The sequence below is a fragment of the Zeus faber genome (genome assembly GCF_960531495.2).
Source record: "Zeus faber genome assembly, chromosome: 7".
NCBI classification, from domain to species: Eukaryota; Metazoa; Chordata; class Actinopteri; order Zeiformes; family Zeidae; genus Zeus; species Zeus faber.
This window is the reverse complement of record NC_137203.1, coordinates 8,990,714-9,014,211: the sequence shown is the minus strand read 5'-3', so window position 1 is coordinate 9,014,211 and position 23,498 is coordinate 8,990,714. Positions and strand designations below refer to the sequence as shown.

At 44.8% G+C, this 23,498-nt stretch overlaps 3 protein-coding genes across 3 annotated transcripts in view; 1 reads left to right on the top strand and 2 right to left on the bottom strand.

Moving 5' to 3' along the window:
* Positions 1-3,077: 3,077 nt before the first annotated feature.
* LOC307232950 (cell division cycle protein 20 homolog B-like) lies at positions 3,078-12,334 on the bottom strand (the record flags this gene model as incomplete). Its single annotated transcript, XM_080004164.1, has 9 exons — positions 3,078-3,175; positions 3,911-4,034; positions 4,591-4,716; positions 5,401-5,629; positions 5,929-6,023; positions 8,440-8,669; positions 9,929-10,048; positions 11,618-11,822; positions 12,329-12,334. The coding sequence occupies 9 exons, from the start codon at positions 12,332-12,334 to the stop codon at positions 3,078-3,080; spliced, it is 1,233 nt and encodes a 410-aa protein (XP_079860290.1).
* A 462-nt stretch (positions 12,335-12,796) lies between these two features.
* Positions 12,797-15,583, top strand: gpx8 (glutathione peroxidase 8 (putative); the record flags this gene model as incomplete). The annotated part of the gene is made up of 3 exons (XM_080003918.1): positions 12,797-13,003; positions 13,180-13,441; positions 14,196-15,583. The coding sequence occupies 3 exons, from the start codon at positions 12,797-12,799 to the stop codon at positions 14,357-14,359; spliced, it is 633 nt and encodes a 210-aa protein (XP_079860044.1). The 3' UTR covers positions 14,360-15,583.
* Positions 15,584-20,839: 5,256 nt separating this feature from the next.
* Positions 20,840-23,498, bottom strand: part of mcidas (multiciliate differentiation and DNA synthesis associated cell cycle protein) — a gene marked incomplete at both ends in the record, with an annotated part of 3,462 nt that continues 803 nt past the window's right edge. Inside the window, 4 exons of the mRNA XM_080004163.1 lie at positions 20,840-21,295; positions 21,642-21,752; positions 21,890-22,116; positions 23,256-23,316. Coding sequence (XP_079860289.1) covers positions 20,840-21,295; positions 21,642-21,752; positions 21,890-22,116; positions 23,256-23,316 — 855 coding nt within the window. The remainder of the gene's footprint in view (positions 21,296-21,641; positions 21,753-21,889; positions 22,117-23,255; positions 23,317-23,498) is intronic.

Sequence of the window (23,498 nt, the reverse complement as noted above, 5' to 3'; positions counted from 1 at the left end):
CCACCGCTTTCCTCTGTATCCTTAAATTTCTTCGGTGTGCAAAATAGTTTTTGGTACTTGTTTTCGATGTCCTATGAGTTGCAGTCCCCGTCTCCCTCCTGGCTTCTCCTGGAGAAGCTGTCTCTGAAATAACCTCAACCTGCCCTGCCTCCCTCTCTACGCCCTGCACGGGGAAACCGCTTTATCAGCTGCCAGAATGGGAATGGGGTGGGAATTTGGGAGTGGCCTTCGTGCTCGCCTGTTTAATGACGTTCTCCACATCAATCAATCCTGGTCAATCATTGGCAGAGAAAACTCAAATTAAAAGAAAAGTCTTTTAAAGAAATGTTTATTCTTTCGAACAAAGCAAATGAAGAATGATGTACTGCAAGTAACTGTATCACTGCTCTGGGTTACTGCATACTGCGCTGTATTGCTGTTCTGTTCGGTGTTACTGTATTGCTGTGTCGTACTGTTGTATACTGTACTGTATATCTTCACACTCACTTTATTCAAATTGCACTTTAATGCACATATCTGTGCATACAAACGGCCTATCCCATATACATAACTCTATCCTCTTCTATTTTGTACCCCCACTCTGTATTATCTTTGTGAGTCTTTATTTTTATTTCATTTTATTTATATTATTCTATTCACTAACTGCATTACGTTTTAGTTAGTTTCAGTTAGTTGCTAGGTAGGAATTAGGTTAGCTTTATGTTCAAATTAGAATTTATTGTGCATAATCTCCAGGTGCGTTGCAAAGACATTTCAGTGCATATATGTATGACCGTATGTATATGTATGTGACGAATATACCTCTTGAATCTTGAATCTTGAAAAGCAAATATATCTGCATTCCCTTTGTAGACATGCATCATGATTCTTTTATTTCATAGTCGACAATACAGTCGGCTTTCAACGCCGCTTTGCATGTCTTCACAGAAGACAAATGTGTCCGGGGTACTGAACTAACCACACTCCCACGGGAACGTGTGCTCTAACAGCAAGTGCAGCGAGCTTTAATACCAATGGAAAATAGACCCAAGAAACTCCTCCTCAAAAACAGCTCACTGGACTGGACGAGAGTAAGGTTCGTTAAACAGCATAGGGATCTGGCACTATTTCTATATATACCAGTATAAATAGGCCCGAGTAACTCCTCCTCAAAAACAGCTCACTGGACGAGAACAAGGTTCAGCCCAGGGGCATGGCACTTTTAATACATGTTAATAAGTTACACCGCAACTATGCATGTATTAAGAAATGGAATGGGGAAGTCCTGCCACTTACTGATGGAACGGAAACTTGTAGAAGGTTCCCAGTGTTATGCGGGACACCCTCCTGCTACATTTTCACTACAGGCTGAACCAATCACAATGAAATAAAAAAAATAGTAGAAAGAGCCGCGGTTGCTTTATTATCGCTGCACGAAACAAGCAGGCGTCCCACCGGGACGGAAGGTTCAGATCCCCCCCCCCCCAAATTTGGTTCTCGACGAGTGACCCGGTAAAAAGAGCGGTCCAATTGGATTCGGTTGGCATAATGCAGGGTAAGCGGGGGAGGACTTCCGCTGAACCATGAATGGGAATCAGACGAGCGGCGTGAAATGGGCAGCTGCGACTTTATAGAATCTGCTCTGAAAAAAAAATCAACGTTCTTAAATTGCAGAGGTGGGGAATCGGGGTTCAGGAAGCACCATTCCACTGCAGAATAATGACAACCGGGGGTTGTAATTGTGACTTCGAATTTCAAAGCCCAGAGTGGTGAGTTTGTGGCCTGGCTTCCTTTTCAATAATGAAACGAAAAAAATCGAAGGAAAAATTTGGTGGCCTCGTGAACCCGGAGGGGACCTCCGGTCAGACCATAGCGATAAATGAAATGTAATAAATGAAATGTAATAAACCTCAAGTGTAGTTACATCATATGAGAAGAGTTATCTGAAGTGCGAATGGAACTTCCTCTTTTGTTCTGTCAGGACTCCAGCATGATGTCATGTCGAAGACAAAGGTCCTGTCATCAAAAAACGTTTTTTATGTTTGGATGTGATACAAGGGGAAGCTGATGCAACGATTAAGCCGTGACGATAAGAATGAGCTGCGGGTGAGGAGATGGGCGGGGAAACCAGGCGGAGGGGATGAGGTGACATGGGAGTGACAGGAACCCGGAACGACGGGAGACTTACAGGTACATGCACGGCATAACAACTTAAAACGAAGATGAAATAAACTCCGAGGTCGGGGGGGGGGGTTGTAGCAGTGTGAGGACGTGATAATGCACAAAATTCCTGAACATCCATTCACCAAATCAATAAAGGCAAAATCCTTCAAACTAAGTCAGTCATGCCTTCTGAACCATATGGAAACAAACTGTGAATGGAGTCATTGTCATTTTTAAATTCTCCTCTGTCTTCCCTTGTAACGCACGCAAACATGCAACCCGCTTTTTGATGACGTGACGTTTGTCATCTCGAGTCTAGTGACATACTGCATGTCACTCGTCTTGTTAATAGACGTCGTATATTATATGCCGCCTATTAAAAAAACTGACAAACGTCAAACAACGGATGCGATTTTATACATCATATCATGTTACGTCTTGATGTGGATGAATTGAGCAATCAAATCAGGTATATTTTGAAAACAATTGTGGATTCCCCATACAGCAGATGCAGAGTAAAGGGAGGCGGATCTGTCTGATCAAGCGAAAAAATATACTAATACCACAAAAATGATATGCGCTTGATCAAAGTGGAAATCAATTCTTGTCGCTTTTGTCGCTGAAGCACAAGTAATGAACTTCTCTCGAGCATGACAGGACATACAAAATGCAAACCATGTTTCACGCAACAAGTCGCTCTTCCCCCTCGTCTGGGCTGTGGTTATCTCGGCAACGGGGGGCAGGAAACGTGCAGAAGCAGCCCACCGAAGGGAAGCGAGGTGTTGTGCCGAGAAAGGAAGTAAGTAGCCTTTCTTTTTTTTTTTTTTTTTTTATCTCGATTTTTCTAGGTTAAGATGATGCAAGGTTTTACTTGTGTCATTAGGAGCAAATAAATAAACAGATGGAGCAACAACCACGCAGCGTTTGCTCTCAGTCTACACGTCCCACACGCAGATACTGCCGTCTGCCCCGGCAGAGAACATCCTTCCACCGCCAGAGCTGGAGCTCACGTGGAGAACGCGATCCAAGTGGCCTGAAAGGTCAAAGGAACATGGTTGGCCTTTTGAGGTTAAGATTTACTTTGTTTTTGATGCAAATCAGACATTAGACTATCAGACAATAATATGCTATACTATATTATTACCACATCACCATTCCAATATACTATGTTATTTCATACTATACACTACTTTATACCATTATATTATAAATTGCTCATTATAATACCCCCTGGATTTATAAATCATTGTAAATAGTATATACCTTACTTTACTATATACTTGTTGCTGCTGTTTCTACCTGCACGTACTTACTTTAGTGTAAGTGCCATCTGCCGACATTGGACTCACTACTACGGGTTAGCACCGTGCTACTCCACGTTAACTCTGTGTATAGATGTGTACTAATGCTATTTTTATTGTATTTATTTTTTCCTATCTCCTTCTTTGCTGCTGCCGGAATTTCCACACAGGGATCGAATAAAATTTTATTTCTTATCTTATCCGCCCTTATCTTATTAGGCCAGTGGGAAAACGCATAATAAATCAGCCCCATCATCACAAGCGCAGCAAATATTACTATGAGCTGCTACGTGTAACGAAACTGTTTTTAACGTTCGGGACGTTGATGCGGGGATGACTCATTGAACCCGCGGCCGCGTCTATGACACTCAAGGCGCACTTCAAGGGAAAGGTTGACGCTGCGCTTCCATCTCTCTTCTATGTAAACCTCCTCCGGGGGAGGGGGGGGGGGGGGGTGTTTCCCTCACCCGCGAGCTGGAGGCTCTTCCTCAGGGAGGGGGACGCCCAGGTCCAGCAGGTGATGTGGTGACGGGGGGGACCGTGGCCCGTGACCAAGAGCCTCCTCTCCTCAGCCCACAGCAGGGAGCAGATCTGCGGCCAGGAGCAGGGTTTCAGGGGGACACACCGTGCGCTAATCACCATTTTGTGTGATAATCGTGGGAGAGCTCAGGTATCATAACGGCATGCGCGGCTGCAGCCGCTGCACATGGCCTCACATATAATATTCACTCCATATTGTTCTGAATGTTTTATTCTTGGTGACGTACTAAAGCAACACCTTAAATTGGCAGCCCTGCTTGTCACGTCTCTTCAGTTATTGTGATGTTATCGTTACCATGACGTTTGACAATTGGATACACAAAATGAAGCATCATGACACACCTGCTATAGGCCACTTAGTGTCGTCGACTTTAAAATTTTGAGTCAAAATTTTAAGTCAAACTTTTAGGGTCAAAAATATAAATTGAATACAGGGATTGGTGCTGACTGCAGCCTGTACAATATTTGCAAAATTATTACATAAAAAATATTGAAATACATATATTTTTATATAATACATACATTACTATGTTATCAATATAATCATCAGGGTCATCATCCCATTAGTGATGTTCTCATCATTCTCCTGAGGGGAGCTTCTGATCACCTGTGAGTGTGTCTGGACGGAGTCGATGCAGGACGCCGACTGCACGTCCCAGATTCTCAGCGCTCCGTCCTTCCAGCCTCCTCCTGTGGTGACCACATGTCTCTGCCAGGGACACCATGCCATCGCCTACACACACGCACACACACATACACACACACACACACACACACACCCATTTTGGAGCAGACACCCCGTATACATTCATACACACACTCCCTTACCGCGGTGTAAGAACTACAGTGGCGTGCGCATGTGAATGAGACGCCAACTCAATGAATTCATCATGTGAGCTCGTCCAGAAGATAAGTGTCCACCCTGTCGCTGTACGTCAGCCAGCGCTTGACGACAAGTTGACCAGTTGATTTCATTTGGTTTCAGTACTCAAGCCTTCCACTCAGCATTTGCCCCAAATCCCTTTAGTGCACGGTGCACGGCATACAGAAATTAAAAAAAAGAAGACATTGATTTTTAACAAGCTAATTTCTCATCGTACACATTCCATAAGTTGCCCGTTGATGTTCAGGGTTGCTGGATCCTTCCGCATGCTGCTTTTTGGGTGTTCAGTACAATACGCTGCTGTATACCATCTCACCTTCCCGTAATCTAAAGAAGTGGCTAAGCCAATGCAGTAGAATGAAGAGCAAGGAAGCTGCACAGCCAGGATAGAAACTACGACACTGGCATTTCCAGATAACACGGCTCATCAATGTTGAAAGTCACTGCGGGAACCACACATTAGTAGTAGCAGTAGTAGCAGTAGTTGTAATAGTAGTAGTAGTAGTAGTAGTAGTAGTAGTAGTAACAAGTCACCTTAACAGCGCTGGGTTGCCTCATGGTGACAATCGGCCGACGTTCCCTTGAGACGCCACCGATGTCACCGTCCCAAATGCACAGGCTGCCATTTTTGCAGCCGCTGGCCAGCCGCTCCTCCCCCGGAGACCAGTCCAGAGCACACACGCTGTCCGGCTGAAGGGCCACACCCACCAGCGGGGTGGGGGCCCGGGGGTCATGGTGGTGGATCCGACCCAGGACCGAGCCACTGTGCCACAATGTTGGGACGCAGAGGGATGATGTCATTATTCTGAAATATTTCCCCTCCGCAGAGTTGTATGGCATTATTATTATCCCTTTCATTTATCATGTTGTATATTCTGCATATTTTTACGTTTTTTTTTTTGTTAATTTTCTTAGATTGATAAGCTTTTTTTACGCTACTTGCCTGTGTCTTTTGCAATAATGCACACACACACACACACACACACACAACACACACACACAACACACACACACACACACACACACACACACACACACACACACACAGACACTGAAGACCACCTGCTTAGTAGGTGCTGTTTCCAGGAAATAGCCCCCACTGTAGAGAGATGTGGTTGCAGACTCATTACTTTGCTCTTCTGTTCCACGTCCCACAACTGAACATTCAAAGACAAAGAGGTTTACCACACAAACGCACCACTTGACAAACTGACACATTTCCCATGCTCATACTAGCCTCCAAACGTTGATTGGCATTAGAATCTTCTTTTAAATTGATCCGATATTGATAAAAACTGTACTGAGCCCCACTGCAGTACATATTGCAGCTCGGTGCGACGTGGTTGGAACATTTTTTCTAATCCGGATCTTTTTCTAATGCCAATCATTCAGTTTGCCTCCCAACGCTGAAAAATAAGATTTTGGTTAAAAAAACACTGGCGTTTTCCTTTACAGGATTTTGAATTCTGTTTTAATTTTAAGTTAATTAAATTATGTCATATACACTACTCACAAAAAGTTAGGGATATTCGGCATTTGGGTGAAATTTTAGGATGAAACTAAAATGCACTATAACCTTTACAGGTGAACTTAATTTGACCTTCTCTAAACTTTTGAATGCACATGTCCAACTGTTCAATGTTTCAGTACTTTTTGCACGACTTGCTGTTCTCTAACAAGGAGCTGAACGGCAAAATTCTCAACAGGTGTTTGAGCCATGAATCGACCAATACATTTCCTGGTTCAATAGAATTGGTATTTAAACAGTCCTCTTCTGGTGTTTGAGGTCAAAATAATGGTGGGGAGCGGGTGCTCTTCTCAGGAAAATCTATATGTTCTTTTAAACTCTGAACCCAATCTTGCTGTGTTTTAATAGCTGTCAACAGTGGCACTTCCCGAAGCAGCAGCATCTTTGTGCGAGGTTTCACGTGGAGAAACACTGCAGGTTTATAATAATGATAATAATAATGCCTTTGCGACACGGGTAAGTCAGCACTGCCAAGAATGCCTTTGTATCACGGGTAAGTCAGTACCCGGTCCTCCAGGTTGGGGGTTGGGCGTGGGCTTAACAACCTCACCTCGTAAAAAAAAGCATGTTACGGAAACGACGAGAAGAAGCCATTCTGGTAATGAGCAAATGGTGGGGGCTCGTCGCCCAATGTTCCAGGAGGAACTAACTCACTAACTAACTAACTTCCTCATGCTGTTCACGTTTTTACATCATGAGACCAAGACGAAACCTAACAATTGATCAACAGTACCTCGCCATTGTGAGGCTTCAAACAGGATGTTCTCAGAGGGAAGTGGCCACTGAGCTTAGAGTGTCACAGAGTGTCATCAGCAGGTTGCAACAGAGATACAGAGAGACTGGAAGAGTCACAGAAAGGCATAGAAGTGGACGTCCTTTGGCCACATCCCATTCATTCATTGTGAACAGTGCCCTGCAGAACCGGATGATGAATGCCACTCAACTACAGGCACATTTAAGGGAGGTGAGCGGCACCCAAGTGTCACGTCAGACCATTCAAAACTGTTTCCATCAGCGTGGTCTGCGTGCTAGACCACCTGCAAGGGTACCTGACCACACCACCAGGCACAGGCATCATCCTCTTGCACGGGCCAGGAAGCAGGACGAGGGACCAATGGGCTGGACGAGGGACCAATGGGCCTCAGTGCTGTTCTCTGATGAAAGTCGATTCACGTTGAGCAGAAATGATGGACGCCAACGATGTTGGAGACGTCAAGGAGAGAGCTTTGCATCAGCCTCTGTTGTCACCAGACGAGCCTTTGGTGGTGGTGGTGTTACAGTGTGGGCAGGTGTGTCTAGTCAATGCAGAACTGCCCTACACTTTGTGAATGGTACAGTGACAAGCCCATACTACCTGAATAACATCATTAATCCAGTCATTGTGCCCCTGCATGAACAACACAGGCCTCATTTCATCTTCATGGACGACAATGCCCCAGCTCATGGAGGTGGCATCATTAGGGAACGGCTGCTGGAGACTGGGGCACCTCAAATGGAGTGGCCTGCACTTTCTCCAGACCTGAATCCCATAGAAAACCTATGGGATCAGCTGAGTCGCCGTGTAGAGGCTCGTAGCTCTGTACCCCAGAACCTTAATGACCTGAGGGCCGCCCTTCAAGAAGAGTGGGGGGCCAGGCCTCAGCAGACAATAAGTCGACTTGTGAACAGCATGAGACGTCGTTGTCAAGCTGTAATTGATGCTAAAGGGCACATGACAAGTTATTGAGACATTGACATTTTTTGTTGTGGTAAACCCACCACTGTTGTTGGCTTTTGTTTCAATCAATTGTTTGAGATGAGGAAATCACCATTGCATGCTTCTACTTAAATGCCTACTTTTACGATATAATATCACTGTAGCGTGAACTTTTTACATTTTCCATAAATTTCACCCAAAAGCCAAATATCCCTTACTTTGAGTAGTGTATATCAAATATGTGAACTTACAATTATCATGGCAATAATGTCGTCCATATTTCCCAGCCCTATATATATGTGATTTAATTTGCACACTTAAGCCTCATTTAATTGGAGCTCCCTGGCACCTTAATGTGCCCTTGTCTGGTTCCGACGCTGAGGAGTCGACCGTCTCTGCTCCAGCGCACAGATGAGACGGCCTGCCTCTGGAGGTACGACCTCTCCGCCGGTGCCCGGATGTGCGGCCCCGGCTGCAGGGACCCCTCCAGGGTCTGGGTCTCCGAATTCCAGAGGTAAACGGCAGAGCCCAGGGCCAGCGCTAGCACCCCGTGACAGCTGCAGTCCAGGAGGTTGGTGTCTGTGAAGCACGAGACGGAAAAAGGAGGGTTGGAGCGTCCACTCTTTCACCTGAACGAGTGTTTAAGCTGTTTATACATTTGACGAATATGACTCTGTACCATGTCTAAGGAGGAGGGAGGTGGTATTGTGGTGGAAAGGGTTGAAAAATGCCAGCAAGTTAAATATGTGTTTGACCACATCATTGTCGTTTTCATCAGCGGAGTGATCGTCACTTTCCCAAAAAATGAAAGTTGGTCCTTTTATCAATTTCTTTTGGAAAACAAATCCCCACCCCTCAAATCATCAGAGCCTCCACTTGGCAACGTGGCTGGCCGCAGATAATAGTGTTAAGCCACCGGTGAGATCACACAACATGTGAGTGCTTCTTGAGAAGCTGTGACAACAAATCACAAACTAAAAGTGGGTCACAAGCCGCAGTCACACAAATCAGGCAGATATCACTCACAGATTTTAAGCTTCACTTACATTTCTTGTGGGTTTTGTTTTGTGTTGTGCGTTATATTGAAATCAGACCGTTTTCTTGGTTGGTTAGAGCAGTTTTTAAGGAGTGTACCCCCTTTACTTGCACAAAACATTTGAGGGAAAAAAAGAAGAGAAAATTAACTTAAATTATGTACGTGTGTGGTATGTGACAGTGTGGGGGACTTCCCATTGCTCCTACGGACGTTTATTCCAAAAAGTCCACAGAAAAAAAGGTGGGGCTGGAGATGGTTAAGTTTAGTTATAAGGGTTAGTATTAGGGTTAGGGTGTCATCCATGTCCAATGGGAAATTTTTCAGATTATTGGGATTTCGGAATGATAGGCCGTCGGAACAATGGCATGGCACTGTAGTGTTGACATGAACATTAAAAGGGTGCTGCAGATACTTACAATTGATAGAAAAGGGGTTGCATTGAAAACATGTTGATAGCAAAGATGCAGTCTGTCAAACTTGTGTTTGTATATAGATTTTATTAAGCTATATATATATATAACCTTATATATAACTGTTATATATAAGGTTATATATTAATTATATTTTTTTAAATAACACTTTTTTTTCTGAGCACTCCATGCAGTACCCCACATTACCCCTAGGGGTTATTAAAGTGTAAGTTACAGACAGAAATACACACATTGACTAGACCGGTAGCTAAGAATATGGAAAACTGAAAACCTGTGGCTGTATATCAAAAAAAGCAAAGCAACACGGTCATATCAGAGGTTTTAATATTTTCGTTTTGTCACTGCTGTCTTTATAACACCTTTGCTCTTACAGTAATCGTTGAGAAGTGCGGGTGCAGCAAGCTTCATCACCTCCTCGCTCTGTGGATCTCCGGACATTCTGTCGAGCAGTGCAAACGGCCGTGGATCCCCGGTGCCATCATGTTCAGAGCCTGAAACATAACCGAGGCTGTGAATGCACAGAAAAGAAAACCCCAAAAAACACAGACGATCTCATTCTACACACTCATTTACTAATGTTGTCAGTGGTTAAAAACAAGACACTTTTCTTTGGTTGCTTCGGAGGCTTTTCCTAGTGGCTGAGCAGGCTGACACACAAGTAATTACTTTGAATGTTTAGAAAGGAATGTTTAGTCTTTATGAACCAAATCTGTATTTGTGTATAGAATTTGGAAGATTGGGCACGTGGAAACTTTCGCTGTGATTCTGAAACTAGTTTACTCTCGTGTTTAGTGGTCACATACTGGTGATCCGGAAAAATGATGTGAATTAATGTCACATTTGTACGAACCTGTGAGAATGAGTTATGACTGCTGATACGCACTCAGTATTACTTTACCGATTCTAAACATGGATGACGACACCTCTCAACCCATACTCCTTATTTCCTGGAGAGACGTCATTCTACCAAGTGTGGAGACAGACACACCAGATATGATAAAACCTGGAAAACCTGTCTTGAATAAACAACTTTGAACTTTAGAATGTTTCCCTGGGACGCGATGAACATATACTATATAAGCAGCATAGTGTGTGCCCGGCCGGGTCCTGTCTGCACTTATGGTCGTCTTTGTGCCTGTGTCTAAATATACAGCGTGTGCATGCTTCATGCGGTTTGTGCAGTCCCTGTGTTACCTTCGTTATTGTTTCCATTTCCTGGCCCTGTCGTAGTCCATGTCCAGTCCTGCAACACGCCATATCATCTTTCACGTTCATGTTTTGGCCTGTATTCAAATTAATTATATGACGCCTTATATTGTGATCTATGCCCGTCTATTAATTCCCTTTATCCACGGGAGGACTGGAGTCTATTGCAGGGCCACGTACATGCATATACTCAAATCACATTTTCCACTCCAAGGGTTGTTTAATGCAGCTTTCCTCACTTTCTCGGTTTGTATGAGCACATGATATACAGTACATTCATTTGGGGTCATGGCTAAAAGACAAAGGTTGAGGTTATTTTCCTTCAAACACGTTCATAGATTGTGGTTTTGTTTGTCAGTCAGTGGGTGAGCTTTTCAAACCTGTTGTGGGGCACTCTTTTCTTCGTTGCGGCCTCTCGCAGTGAGGAGATGTGGTGTGATCGCTGGTATGTTATTGCCACCAGGGGTTAGTGGTCCAAGCCCCGAGGCTGTTTGTGAAAATCAAAAAATCACTCTACTATCACTATGGAAACATAACATAACTAAAAGCAGGGGAGGGTGACATCCAACATCTACATGTTTATGAGGGTTTTGCACGGTTTTGTGTGTGTGTGTGTGTGTTCCTTTGCACGGGTGTGCATGGCATCCATGTTCAATGTGAATATGTGCAAGTGTGTCTGTATGTGCATGGTCAGCTGTACAAGTGCCACTCCCTGTAAACTTCTCTTCATAGAATATACATACATTTTAATTCATTTATATATGGTTTTTTTTTGTTCTCTCACTTTCTGCTACTAATTCTTGTGAATGAATTGGCTCATATGCATGTTTAAAAAAATAACAATTAAAAAATACCTGCGCAGCTGCTTGTTGCTGCTTCGGAGTCTCTGGTTGGCGAATCCAGCACCAGCCTCTGGCGGACAGGGTCGCACTCGGCGCAGGGGAAACAGCGCCTCCGAGTGGACAGGGGCGTGCTGGCGACAGGCGCTCCTTCGCCGCGCCGCCGCAAGATCCTTCTGCGGAAGCGTCTGTAGGAGATGCGACGCGCGACCTCACGCTCCTAGAACGAGATGAAATGAACAAACAAACAGAGGAACACACGAAAAAGAGCGCATCGCGCGCTGCGTTATATTCCATCCTTAAACGGGGGCGCTCGGGGAATAGACACTTCCGGAGGGGGCGTTCCCGACCGGAAGTGGGATAGAAACCAAAGCTGCCTCATTCGTGTCCACAAAAAAAAAAGTACGTTTTCCCTTGTCTTCAGTTGTTTGATATTCGGAAGTTACTCGTGACGAATATTTATTTTCACCTGAAATGTATGTTGTTTTCATTCATTTCATTCATCATTTCATTTCATTTCATTTCAGTCTTTTGTTATCAGGCGCAAAGTTTCAAAAGCCCCGAAAGGCTAACCGGCTACGGCGGCTAACAAAACAACGTCGCGCAAATGTGACGTCACCGAGCAATTTCCTCACGCCGATTAGCAACAGTTCCTTAAGTTTTTTTTGTTTGTTTGTTTGTTTTTGTTAAATCGTCGTTAAGTGTAACCTCAGTGTAAAAATAAACCTGCATGGGAGCTGTCGCTTATTTAGAAAAGCAGTTGCTACGCAGGCGCGTTTGCAAGCGTCGTAACTATCTGAACGTCAAAGCGGTGCGACAACGCCCGGGCGAAAGTAGTCATGAAAGGTTTGACTTTGGAGATTCGTTCCTTGACGGGCGACTCCGTAAAAAAAAAAAGAAAGAGTCGTTCGTTTTAGTCAGTCGGCGGAGGACTTCGGGCGCGAAATGAACGAGTCATACGAGGCGGTGGCTCTGGGTTGTGCCTGGAATCCACTTTTTTCTGTGCCTCAGAATCTAATTTGTTGCTCAGTTCTTCTCGGTTTGTGAGTTGCCAGTGGTTGGGGTTCCGTCGCGTCCGACCGACTCCCGACTCTAACCGGGGGGGCGTTCGCGGCGAACGACTCGTCCCCCGGGCCCGGCGTCACCCCTCAGCGGAACCAGAACCTCCCCGCGGTCCGCTCTTGCTCCTCCAACATGGAGGCCTTAGGGGGCTACCCCACCAAGTCCCCGAGCCCCAGAGCGAGGGTGCTGACGGTCCTCCTGTGCATGGCGGTCGGCGCGGGGTGTCTGTTCCTCCTGCAGACGCGACTGCTGAGGCCGAGGAAACCCGAGGACTTCTACTCCTTCGAGGTGAAGGACGCGCGGGGGAGAAGCGTCTCTTTGGAGCGGTACCGCGGAAAAGTAAGACCTGGATTTATTTGATGCGCGTTGTTGATCCCAGCGCCGCGGCGGAGTTGGGGAGTGTTTTTGCGTGTTTGATCGCGGCGTGATTGGGTTATTGGCTTTTTGGCTTTTATCACACTCGCACACGTCCCACGTCCCGCGTCTGCCCCCCCCTCCCCTCCCCTTCGGTGCAGGCGTCCCTGGTTGTAAACGTGGCGAGCGAGAGCGCGCAGACGGAGCCGAACTACCGCTCCATGCAGGAGCTGCACCGGGAGCTGGCCACCTCGCACTTCAACGTCCTGGCCTTCCCCTGCGGTCAGTTCGGCGAAACCGAGCCGCGGACCAGCCGGGACATCGAGGCGCACGCCAAGTCCACGTACGGAACCACCTTCCCGTTCTTCAGCAAGATCAAAATCATGGGCTCCGAAGCGGACCCGGCTTTCAAGTTCCTCACGGGTCGGTTTGTGTTGTTGTTGATCTATCGATTATGTTCCGATAATGAGTTAGAGGCGAAGAGTTCCCAAACTGGGGTCCATGACAATTTATAGGGGGTCAACTTATTTATCTGATATATATTTGTACATATTTTATTGGTGGAAATTAGACGCCAACAGCTGTTTACATTTTCTCCCATTTTATTAATATTGTATAGAAATAAATAAATACGTTTTCACTATTTATATTACTTTACATCTTTTTTTTTATTATAAAATATAGAATATTATGATGTATATCTTCAATTTTTCCCCCCACAAAATATATTACACTGCATTACGTCATTTAGCAGACGCTTTTGTCCAAAAGCTACTTACAACTTATTCACACACCGATGTAGGCGGCCATGCAATGCTCATGGGGTGCAGCCACGGGTTGAGTGTCTTGCTCAAGGACACTTCAGTAAGGTGGGGGTTGGGTATACCGTCATGAGATTTGAAATGTATTTATTTTGACACCAATGTTTGAATCAAATGTTAAGTCACCTTAAATGGTTAACAGGGCATTACCGGCAGATACAGTGTGTAAACCTTTTTCAGGGGGGTGGGTGTGGGGGGTCCTTAGCCATGCAGAGTTTATTCTGTCAATGGGGCCTTGCTTTGAAAAAACGCTTTCGAACCTACAGATAGTAAGTAAAGCAGGGAGCATCAATAGATTCACCTTCTTGGTTTATGAGGATGTTATTAACGCCTATATCTACATTTTTACATTACAGATTCTGTGCAGAAAATCCCAAAGTGGAACTTTTGGAAGTTTCTCGTAAATCCAGAGGGGAAAGTGGTTCGGTTCTGGAGAACAGATGAGTCCATGGATGACGTGCGGCAGGAGGCCACGGCGCTAGTGCGTGAAATTATTCTGAAGAAAAGAGTGGAGCTCTGATCGGCTTCAGGGCTGTTTTTAAGAGAGACTGGACACATGCTGTGATCGAAACAGCGATGTTTGGCCCTGAACTAGTTCATCCGGCGGGGGGTTGTTTGTGTGATGCGTTTTGCAGGAAGATGCGTTCCGGCCGAGGAAGCGTTTGTTGTGAGTGCCTTGTGTGAATTGCCTTTGTGGACCGACGTCTTTGTGAAAGGGGACCATTTTCGAAATAACAATGACAGTCCTGATCGGCTTCTGTTACATTGGGCACCAATCTTTTCATTCCTAATGATTCCCAAAGAGAGAGATTGTCCTCAACCTGCGTTTATCATCTTGTACAACCACTGTTTACATTCAATTGTGCGTCTTTTGCTTCTGAGCCTTAATTTGGGCAGCGTGAACCTCTTTAAATCATTCATATTGGCCAACTGGATTTTATTTTGTTTTTTTTCTGATTTGTTGTTTGATGTTAAAAACAAGACGATGACAAACGGATAGCAAAAGTTATTACACAGCAGTGCATTCTAGCCACAAGCTCACCATCTAGTTTTTGATAGGCATATTGATTTTTTTTTTTTTTCCCCAGTTATGTTTATTCATAGCCACTAGACAAACTAAGCCAGCACAGAGCACTGCCTCGGGAAATTGGTTTAAAATTAATTATAATGTAACATGACTATATGAATATACTGTTCATAGGACTGTGGTAATGGGTTTTTTTCTAATTGAAATTGATGTCCCTCACCTTGGGTTAAAGCCACTTGCCAACAGGCTTTATATGGTTAAACAAGACATGAAATGAAGAATGAATTATGCTGGACTGTGAGGAAATAGCGGCAGGTCAGCAAAGACAGTAGGGGGGCAGTAGCAGGTAAGCTGGGGAAACAGAGACCGCACCAGCTAACTAGACACTGCCTTCCAGCCGCCCAAGAGCTCGCTCAATCAACACAGCCTTAATGCGAGGTCATTACATTATCCTATACATTGTTTTATCTCAGGTCCGTGAGCTTTCAGTGCATATTTTGATATCGCCATTTTTTTCCAACTGAAGTGCATTACTTGTTAAAAGAAGGAACTGCTCCAAGATGAAGTGCATCCAGAGACATTTGGCGTCTGTTACATTTTGGCTATCTCATGCCAGGACACATTTTTGCTGGAGGCCAACCGATATATTTGTTTACTCAAATAAATGAACATATATATATTTCCTGATGCAATGCAACATTAAATGGTTTCATTTTTCCCTCTGTACTTGTGCATTAATGCAGCCATAGTTTGAAAACCACTGTGCCGTACCATGTCAGAGTAGCATGATATATATATATATATTGTCTACGCCATATATCCAAAAAAGTCGACACAGCTCCGGTCTAGTGCAAGTCAGCAAAGTTAAGTGCATACCAGCTGTAGATTGACTGCAGACGTTTAGGGAGAAGACATCCGTTGTAGTCCCGGGCGACTAGTTTGGGAGCAGAGCAGTGTGAGCTGCAGGCAAACGAAACGTCAGCTAACATTACACTGCCATCAAACCAGCCACGACTCAAAAGAGTCCCCCTTTCGAGTGAGGGATGACGAAGACTGCCATGGAGGGAGCCTCCCTCAGTGTAGTTGGATAACGGCGACGGTTCGTGTGCCATGTTGCCTTTTTGGCCGATCCCTGTGATGAACGAGGCATGTTACGGATGGCGTGAGTGGAAGCAGTGAGGAGTGTAGTTGACAGCTGTCATTGAAGTAAGTCAACCAGCAGCTACACTGCCGAACTGTCACCACCACCAGCTTTCGGAGGCAGGTAGAAACTAGAGACACTGATGTTACACTTCACCGGCGCCATTTGAACAGTGGTTGGAAGTGACATCCCTACCTGCTTTGGCGAGACCTCCCACGGGCAGTGCCTCCCCTTCTCCGGGTCCCTCCAGAGCCACATCGCATCACCGGTTCGTCGCCGCGGGTCCGGTGGAAACGGGCCGCGGTCCGTCCGCAAGCCCCGGTGAAGACGCCGAGCCGGCGCCGCGCTCACAGGCTGTGGGTCCTCCCGAGGCCCCCGGGGGCCCCTAAATACGCTCCGCGGGCGCACGGCGGAGCGGGAAGCGGCTCCCGAGCAGCTATTGGCGCTCGCAGGGCTTTAACTGGAGCGTTTCCTTCTGTTGACTGTTCCCCTGGAAACTCAGCCACAACGTTACAGCAACGATAGCGACAGTGTTATATTAACGATGATGGACACCCCAAATAATCAAATACATATGTTTCCAATCTGAAAGTGTATTCTTAGTATAAATAGTGTGTTAAGAGTTTATACAAGTATATTTCTACCCATTTGTAGTTATTGTGAGTAAACTGGAAGTGCATTTTTTGGTAGTTTTGTTTATTTATTTAGAGTGCAGGTTCAGTATAATAGTCATTAATATCATAGTGTATGAGTAGACTTACACCTATATATCGAAACATGACAGTAACAACTATAAAACTGTGCTTTAGCATACTTGTTAAAAGTGTGATATTTTTGAGTATATTTATAAATGTAGGCCCAATTGGGTTTAATAGTTGCACGTTGTGCCAAATGCATTTTCAGGAGGGAGAGAAAAAAAATACCTTGTACAAAACGTGTACCATGGTTTGGCTTGGCTGAGTATGGGTACTGGCGACATTATATTTATTCATGTATGTATGTATATATTTATGTATTTGTTTTCAATGATGTTATCTTATTTCATGAGTTTTTATTATCGTTGTTTTTATTATTATTATTATTATTATTATTATTATTATTATTATTATTATAGCGATGGTGGTGACTTTTTGCTTCGACAGTCGCCTGATAACCTAGACACAAGTCATTGTTCGGAGCGTTTTTTCCCATTAGTGTCGTTGTTTCTTTTTATTTTTTATTTTTTTTTGCGGCGTGTGAGACCTGTAGCCCGCACCCACGTCAGGGCTGAGCAGCGAGCGCACCGCGAGCCGCGTGGCGCTCCGTGGGCCGAGCGGCGGGAGAGTGAGAGGGAGCGGGGGCGGGGGCGGGGGCGGGGGCGGGAGCGAGAGCGGGAGTGGGAGTGGGCGAGGGGGAGGCGGAGAGGCGGAGAGGGAGCGGTGGTGGGAGCGGGAGCGGTGGTGGGAGCGGGTCTCCACCTGCCACCACCACCTGAGCGGCAGCCTCCGGCCCGACAGCTGCACCCAGCCCCCATGTGCGCCAAGTGGGTTCACGCCGACACCATCGCAAGAGCGAAAATAATGTTCATTTGAAGACATGTTGAAGTTATGTTGACCGTATGGCCTCATCGGTTACATTGAATGTCATGTGAATAATATATCCCGAACTAGGAACCTAACCCGGATACGGTTAAAAAGCAATATGGGTATGCGCAGGGGAATTCTTGGATTTTTTTTTTACCTTATTTCTTTATTTAGAATGTACTTTTTTAAGAATATGCATAAAAGACTAAATACCCCCCGCCCCTCCCCAACGCACCATCCAGAGTTTGAGTTCGGTCTCCCTAGAAACCCTTTGTCCCGGTGTTGTTCTTTCGTCCCCGCATTGTCCCGCAGCAGTTTGGCGGCAGCTTAACCGCTCCCAGGGACAATCAAAGCTCCAACTGGCGGTTCGTGCGTGTTTCGCTGCGGCGCGTGTCAACGAGAAACGGATCGATTTGGGGAGAGAGTGGCGTGGGCGCACCGAGGCTCCAGGCTGTGTTTGGCTTTCGCTTGCAACAAGGATTTCAACCGTTTACGGCACAACTGTGTTTTCTTTGGAAGGGTCAACTTTGGCTATTGTATGATAATCACATACCTGTATCATGAAATCCACTTCTATCAACATGCGGCATGCAATAGTCACATTTCTAACTTTAAATTTGCTTTAAAGCCAATAAAACAATAGATATTATAGATCTGAACTCTTTTTTTCTGCAGCTATTGTTTATAATTACCTCGATAATAATTATATTCATTATAATAACAATTATTATATACTTTATTTGTATAGCACATTTCATACACAACATGCAGCTCAAAGTGTTTCACATTAATTGATGGCAATCAAATAGAAATAATAAATAAGCCAAAAAGCTAAATGCATTTAATCAAACGAAGTAGATATTATACTCACTACTAATAGATTAATATCATTATTTTTCCCCCTTTTAAAATTTGATCCGATGTAAAATGTTTATTATAGGTATTGACTAAAAGTGATGAATTAATAAGTGTTTTGTTATTTAAATGAATTTATCATATTGAAGGTAAGGGTATCATTTGTAGTTGAGCATCATAACTTCACCATTTTGGGCTGGTGGCACGGAGCCAGTAAATTGATTCACTGGAAAACTATTTTAGATCATTTTGATGGGCAGCATTACAGTAAAAAGTCAAGCGATTAAAAATAAAAATAAAATGTTATTAACTATTGCCATAGACTTACAGCAATGACTGATAGAATTAATGACATTAAACAAATATAAGTTTTTTTTAGGTCAAACATAGATTCATATAGGTGAGGCAGCTGTAACATAACATTTCAATCAGCATAGAGGTCACATAGGGCCCTTTCCACCCACACACACGCACACACACACACACACACACACACACACACACACACACACACACACACACATACACACACACACACACACACACACACACACACACATACACACACCGTAATGCTCGGCATTACATTACTGTAGCTCATTAACAGCCTCTTCTTATCTTCGTTAGTATTGTCAAGTCCTTTGCAAAGCAAACATCCTCATGACACCAGCGCTGTCAGAAAGCACTGGTCTGAAGTGATGCCTTCTGAGATGTAAGGCAAACACACCCAGGTCAAGCAGTTTGAACAGGTGTCTGAATGAGGCTGGATGCTCTGCTCCGGACCAGTCCGTCTCACTCCAACCTGCTTTTTACAGCTGACGTCACAGGCGGCGAGGGTAAATGGAGGTGAGGTCGCAGGTCACGGGGTCACATCCTCTCCGGGTTCGTCAATCGGTCTTTGGCCCGGGCTCTAAATCAATCACCTGCTCACTGGTGTTACCAAATCTCATGAGAGGAATCCATACACTATGTAGTCCAATACAAATGATACCAAATGCGGCATGATGTAGTGAGCAAACGTTCTCAAAAAAACACCTCCACATGCAAAGTGGTTGGAGAGCGGAAATAAGGTGATTTGAAAAACATCTACTCTGCTGAGTGTGGAGCAGAGAATGAGAGTTCCCTCACGAGTCTAGATTTCCTCCTTCATGGACGTAAATGCTGCACATGCAGCCGGATGCAGCGAAGGGGCTGAGTTGAAATTAGGTCAATGTAAAGTCAAAACACTCAATTTTAAGATTCAAGATTCAAGATGTTTATTTGTCACATACTGTACATATACCTACGATCATACAGATATGCAGTGAAATGTCATATTTCAATCAATTTAATGTAGAAGCAAAGCAGCACACATTATTCTTTTTTTTTTTTTAATTATTATTATTTATTATTATTATTACTATTTTCCTGTCACCTTGAATAAAAGCGACTGATGAAGCTCAGTGCTTAAACCACCACACCACTTTGGCTTTGGCATCATTTGCTCGTTTGCGATCTTCAAGTCAGGATGTGTTATCTCTCCATGACATATTGAGCCCCTTCTGATATTGCTCATCAGATTTATACTGCGTAATTAATGGATACGTCTCATACCTTTATAACCAAATATCTTTATTCAACGTACTTCATTCATAGAGATAGTCAATGATGATGTAACCCCACGAGGATGAGACATTATGCAAAATATATTTAGACAAATCAAATTACAAGAGATAAATGATATAAATCCCAGTTACAACACTATAGTGGGCCAGCAGCATCACACAGCCTGAGCCTATGTCCTCCCTCAGTCGCTGGGACAAAGACGGATGGAGAGGAAATCCCTCTGACCGGAGAGGTTGCCGGGGTCACATTTACTTTGCAGCGCAAACAAGGAAAGTGGAAACTGTTACTTTCCAATTGTTGAGATATAATCTATACCTTCCCTGTCCAATGAAATAACTCCACAGCACAAGCCAACTTAGAAATATCGCTTTTTTTTCTTGTTTTATTACAAATACATTATTATTAAAAAGTTCATTTTTTATCAGGGCTAACGTGCGAGGTGTAAAAGTAAACATGACATTGTTGCATGCGCCATTGTTTGGATGGGCCGTGAGATTTGGGCCCCGGGGGGAATTGCCACACGTGGGCCATGTAAACAGAAACACCATGTAAACAAAGGCTCGGGCAGTATTATTTACTTTGCCAAATAGACAGCTCTGCTTCATTAGCTTAGCAGGCTACCTGAGAAAGACACCTTGTAATCATTTACAGGCGCCGTGGCAGGTTATTCGAAAACCATAAGTAGTAGTTGCCCACCCAGGCTTTCTACCAGCCCTGAATGGAGCACGACGGGCCACGGACCCGTTGAAAATCAGCTGAGCCCTCTAAGTTAAGACGATGTGATATATACTTTATTTGCTGCCTCTGGTTTCAGCTGTGGTTGGGCACCCAGCGAAAGCGATATCCCCCATGCTGAGCCCGTGAGGTGAAGGCATGACCGTGCGGAAACACCTGAGTCCTTATCGTGCAGTGCTCTTTAATGGAGGTTCTGAAAGACGAGTGGCTTCCGTCTGCTTCCGCTCCGTCCAAACGCGCGCCGCCCCCCTCGGAAATGGAGGTCCGGAGGCCCGAGAAGGCCCCGAACATGCGTACGCTCTCCGAGTCCTGCCGCCCGCCCGCTCCTTTGGCGCCGCCGCGCAGGACGGCGTTGCAGCGGGTGCTGATGTCCCTCAGGATGTCCTCCACGGAGCCGGGGGCCAGCGTCCCCGTCTCGTCTTCCTCGCTCAGACGCCGCCTCTTGCGGGGACTGGACGAGGGCAGCGACGCTTTATCGCAGGGGGGCAGAGCCGGGTCTGGTGCATGCAGGTCTCTGACGGTCATCAGCTTCTGAGCGGCGAGATGCAGGAAACGTAAATCACAAATAAGACACAAATAAAAATGACCTATAATTTTATGGCATAAGCTCATAGAGTCCAGTGTTGGGTTTCGATTTGTTGCCGTGCAATTAACATCATGAACCATTTTTCTCCAGTAGAGACATCTATATACAATCAAATGTATATTTGATCGATTTTGTGTTGGGGATTTTCTTGGACACAATATTTCAGTCCATCCCTAGAAATAGTCTTCACGGATAACACAAAACAAAAAGTGTGTGTCTGGGTGTGTCACAGTCCTTGTGTTGTTTCCACTGCATTTCATCTATGAATAACACATCACTCTGGGTACTCACATCGAGCACTGTGGCCAGGTGCTTGGCACGGCACGACAACTCCCTGAGGTTATGGTTTCGCTCCTGGAGTGAATTGATCTCCTCCTGCTTTTGGTGTAGAGTCTCCTGGAGCTACGGAAATACACAGAACCATTCCATCCCATCATGTTGAATGAATGAATGCACAAATTAATGAAGGGGTTATTCAACCCATTCCATGAAAACAAGACCAAACATCCAAAGAAGTGTGTTTCCCTGTGGGTATTAACCTGATTGTTGACTTCCATGGCGTCGTCCAGCACCATCTCCTGGTGCTGGACCACGCCCTCCCAGAAGGCTCCATTCTGGGCACGAGGAGTCCCTGCTTCTGGGGACTGGCTGGTGAAGCTGTTTTCTGGGGAGAAGTCGGGTGGAGGGGTGAGGGGAGGAATGATGCACCCCTCAAACGACACCAGTCCAGCAGGGGAGAGGCTGCTCTCCAGGGTACCGGGGGAATCTGACACAGCAGACAAGTGAAAAAAAAGGGGATTTCATTTATTTAATTATCATCAAATTAAATGTATCACCAAATATAAAGGTGAGGATGCTTATATCATGTTATATTGTATTATTTATTATTGTTTTTTTTCTATTATTATTATTGTTAAAATTATTCGGGCTGGAACCCTATTGTTTTTGTTCCGATTTTTATTATTATTTTTCTTCTTTGCATTTTTCTGGCTAAAGGTATCTGGCGCACAGCAACCACCAAACCACGGACATCAACGAAGCGTCATTGGATTCGGAGCACTTCAGACATTTTGTGGTCCAAGTTTGATCCACATCGATCTATATTTGGAGCAGGAATTAGTGAAAAACCGGTGCCAATCTACCGGAAGTAGCTGAACGGTGGCTGCGGTGGTGAAGCCAGCTGGGGTGGTGGACTGGGGCCCTTTGTGACATCATTATCCAATTTGTTAGATATGTGCAGGTTGTAGCTCCGGGGGCGGTTTCTGCGGTCTAGACTCCATTGGTGTGTATTAATTGCTTCTCGCAGGAGCTACGCCGAGTCGAGATTAGGGAGCCAATGCTGCGTTCCATGGGAACTCGGAAAATTGTATCTTTGTTGGTAGGAAGAAATGCTGCATCCCTCGGAAACTGAACTGATGCTGTTTTTCGTGGGAACGAGGAAAATTGTAATACTGCTCGATAGCGAGCGATGCTGCGTTTCACGGGAACCCTGAAAACAAATTTGTGCCTTATGCGACTAACCTGGACCCTGTGCATTGCTGCCTGCAGCTATATTTATTATTATACTTATTATTATTATTATACAGTACTTATTGTAAGTATAATTGTTATTATTATAGCAGTAGTAGTTGTATTGGTAGTAACAGTAGTAGTAATAGTAGTAGTAGTAGTCGTGGTAGTAGTAGTAATAGTAGTGGTAGTGGTAGTAGTAATAGTAGTAGTGATAGTAGTAATAGTAGTAGTAGTAATAGTAGTAATAGTAGTAGTAGTAGTAGTAGTAGTAGTAGTAATAGTAGTAGAAGTAGCAGTAGTATTGGTAGTAGTAGTTGTTATAGTAGTAGTAGTAGTAGTAGTAGTAGAATCCAATTGGAGAGACAGATTCTCAGTCGCATTGGGGTTTCTCACCTGCCATTGCGTCCAGCGCGTATCCTTCAAAATCCTGATCGTCTCCATCGGATTCGTTTATCTGTCGCAACGAAAAACTTTGAGGTTAGAACAGTGGCCGGAATACTCAACCGACGGGAGGGAAACAGCGACGAGTTAGTAGTACCTGGTAATCCCTCAAGGACCAGCAGCGGTAACGCGGCGCTACTGAGAGGCGCGTCTGGGCGCTCATTTCAGCCGCTGTGTGTGAGCGTGTGTGTGTGT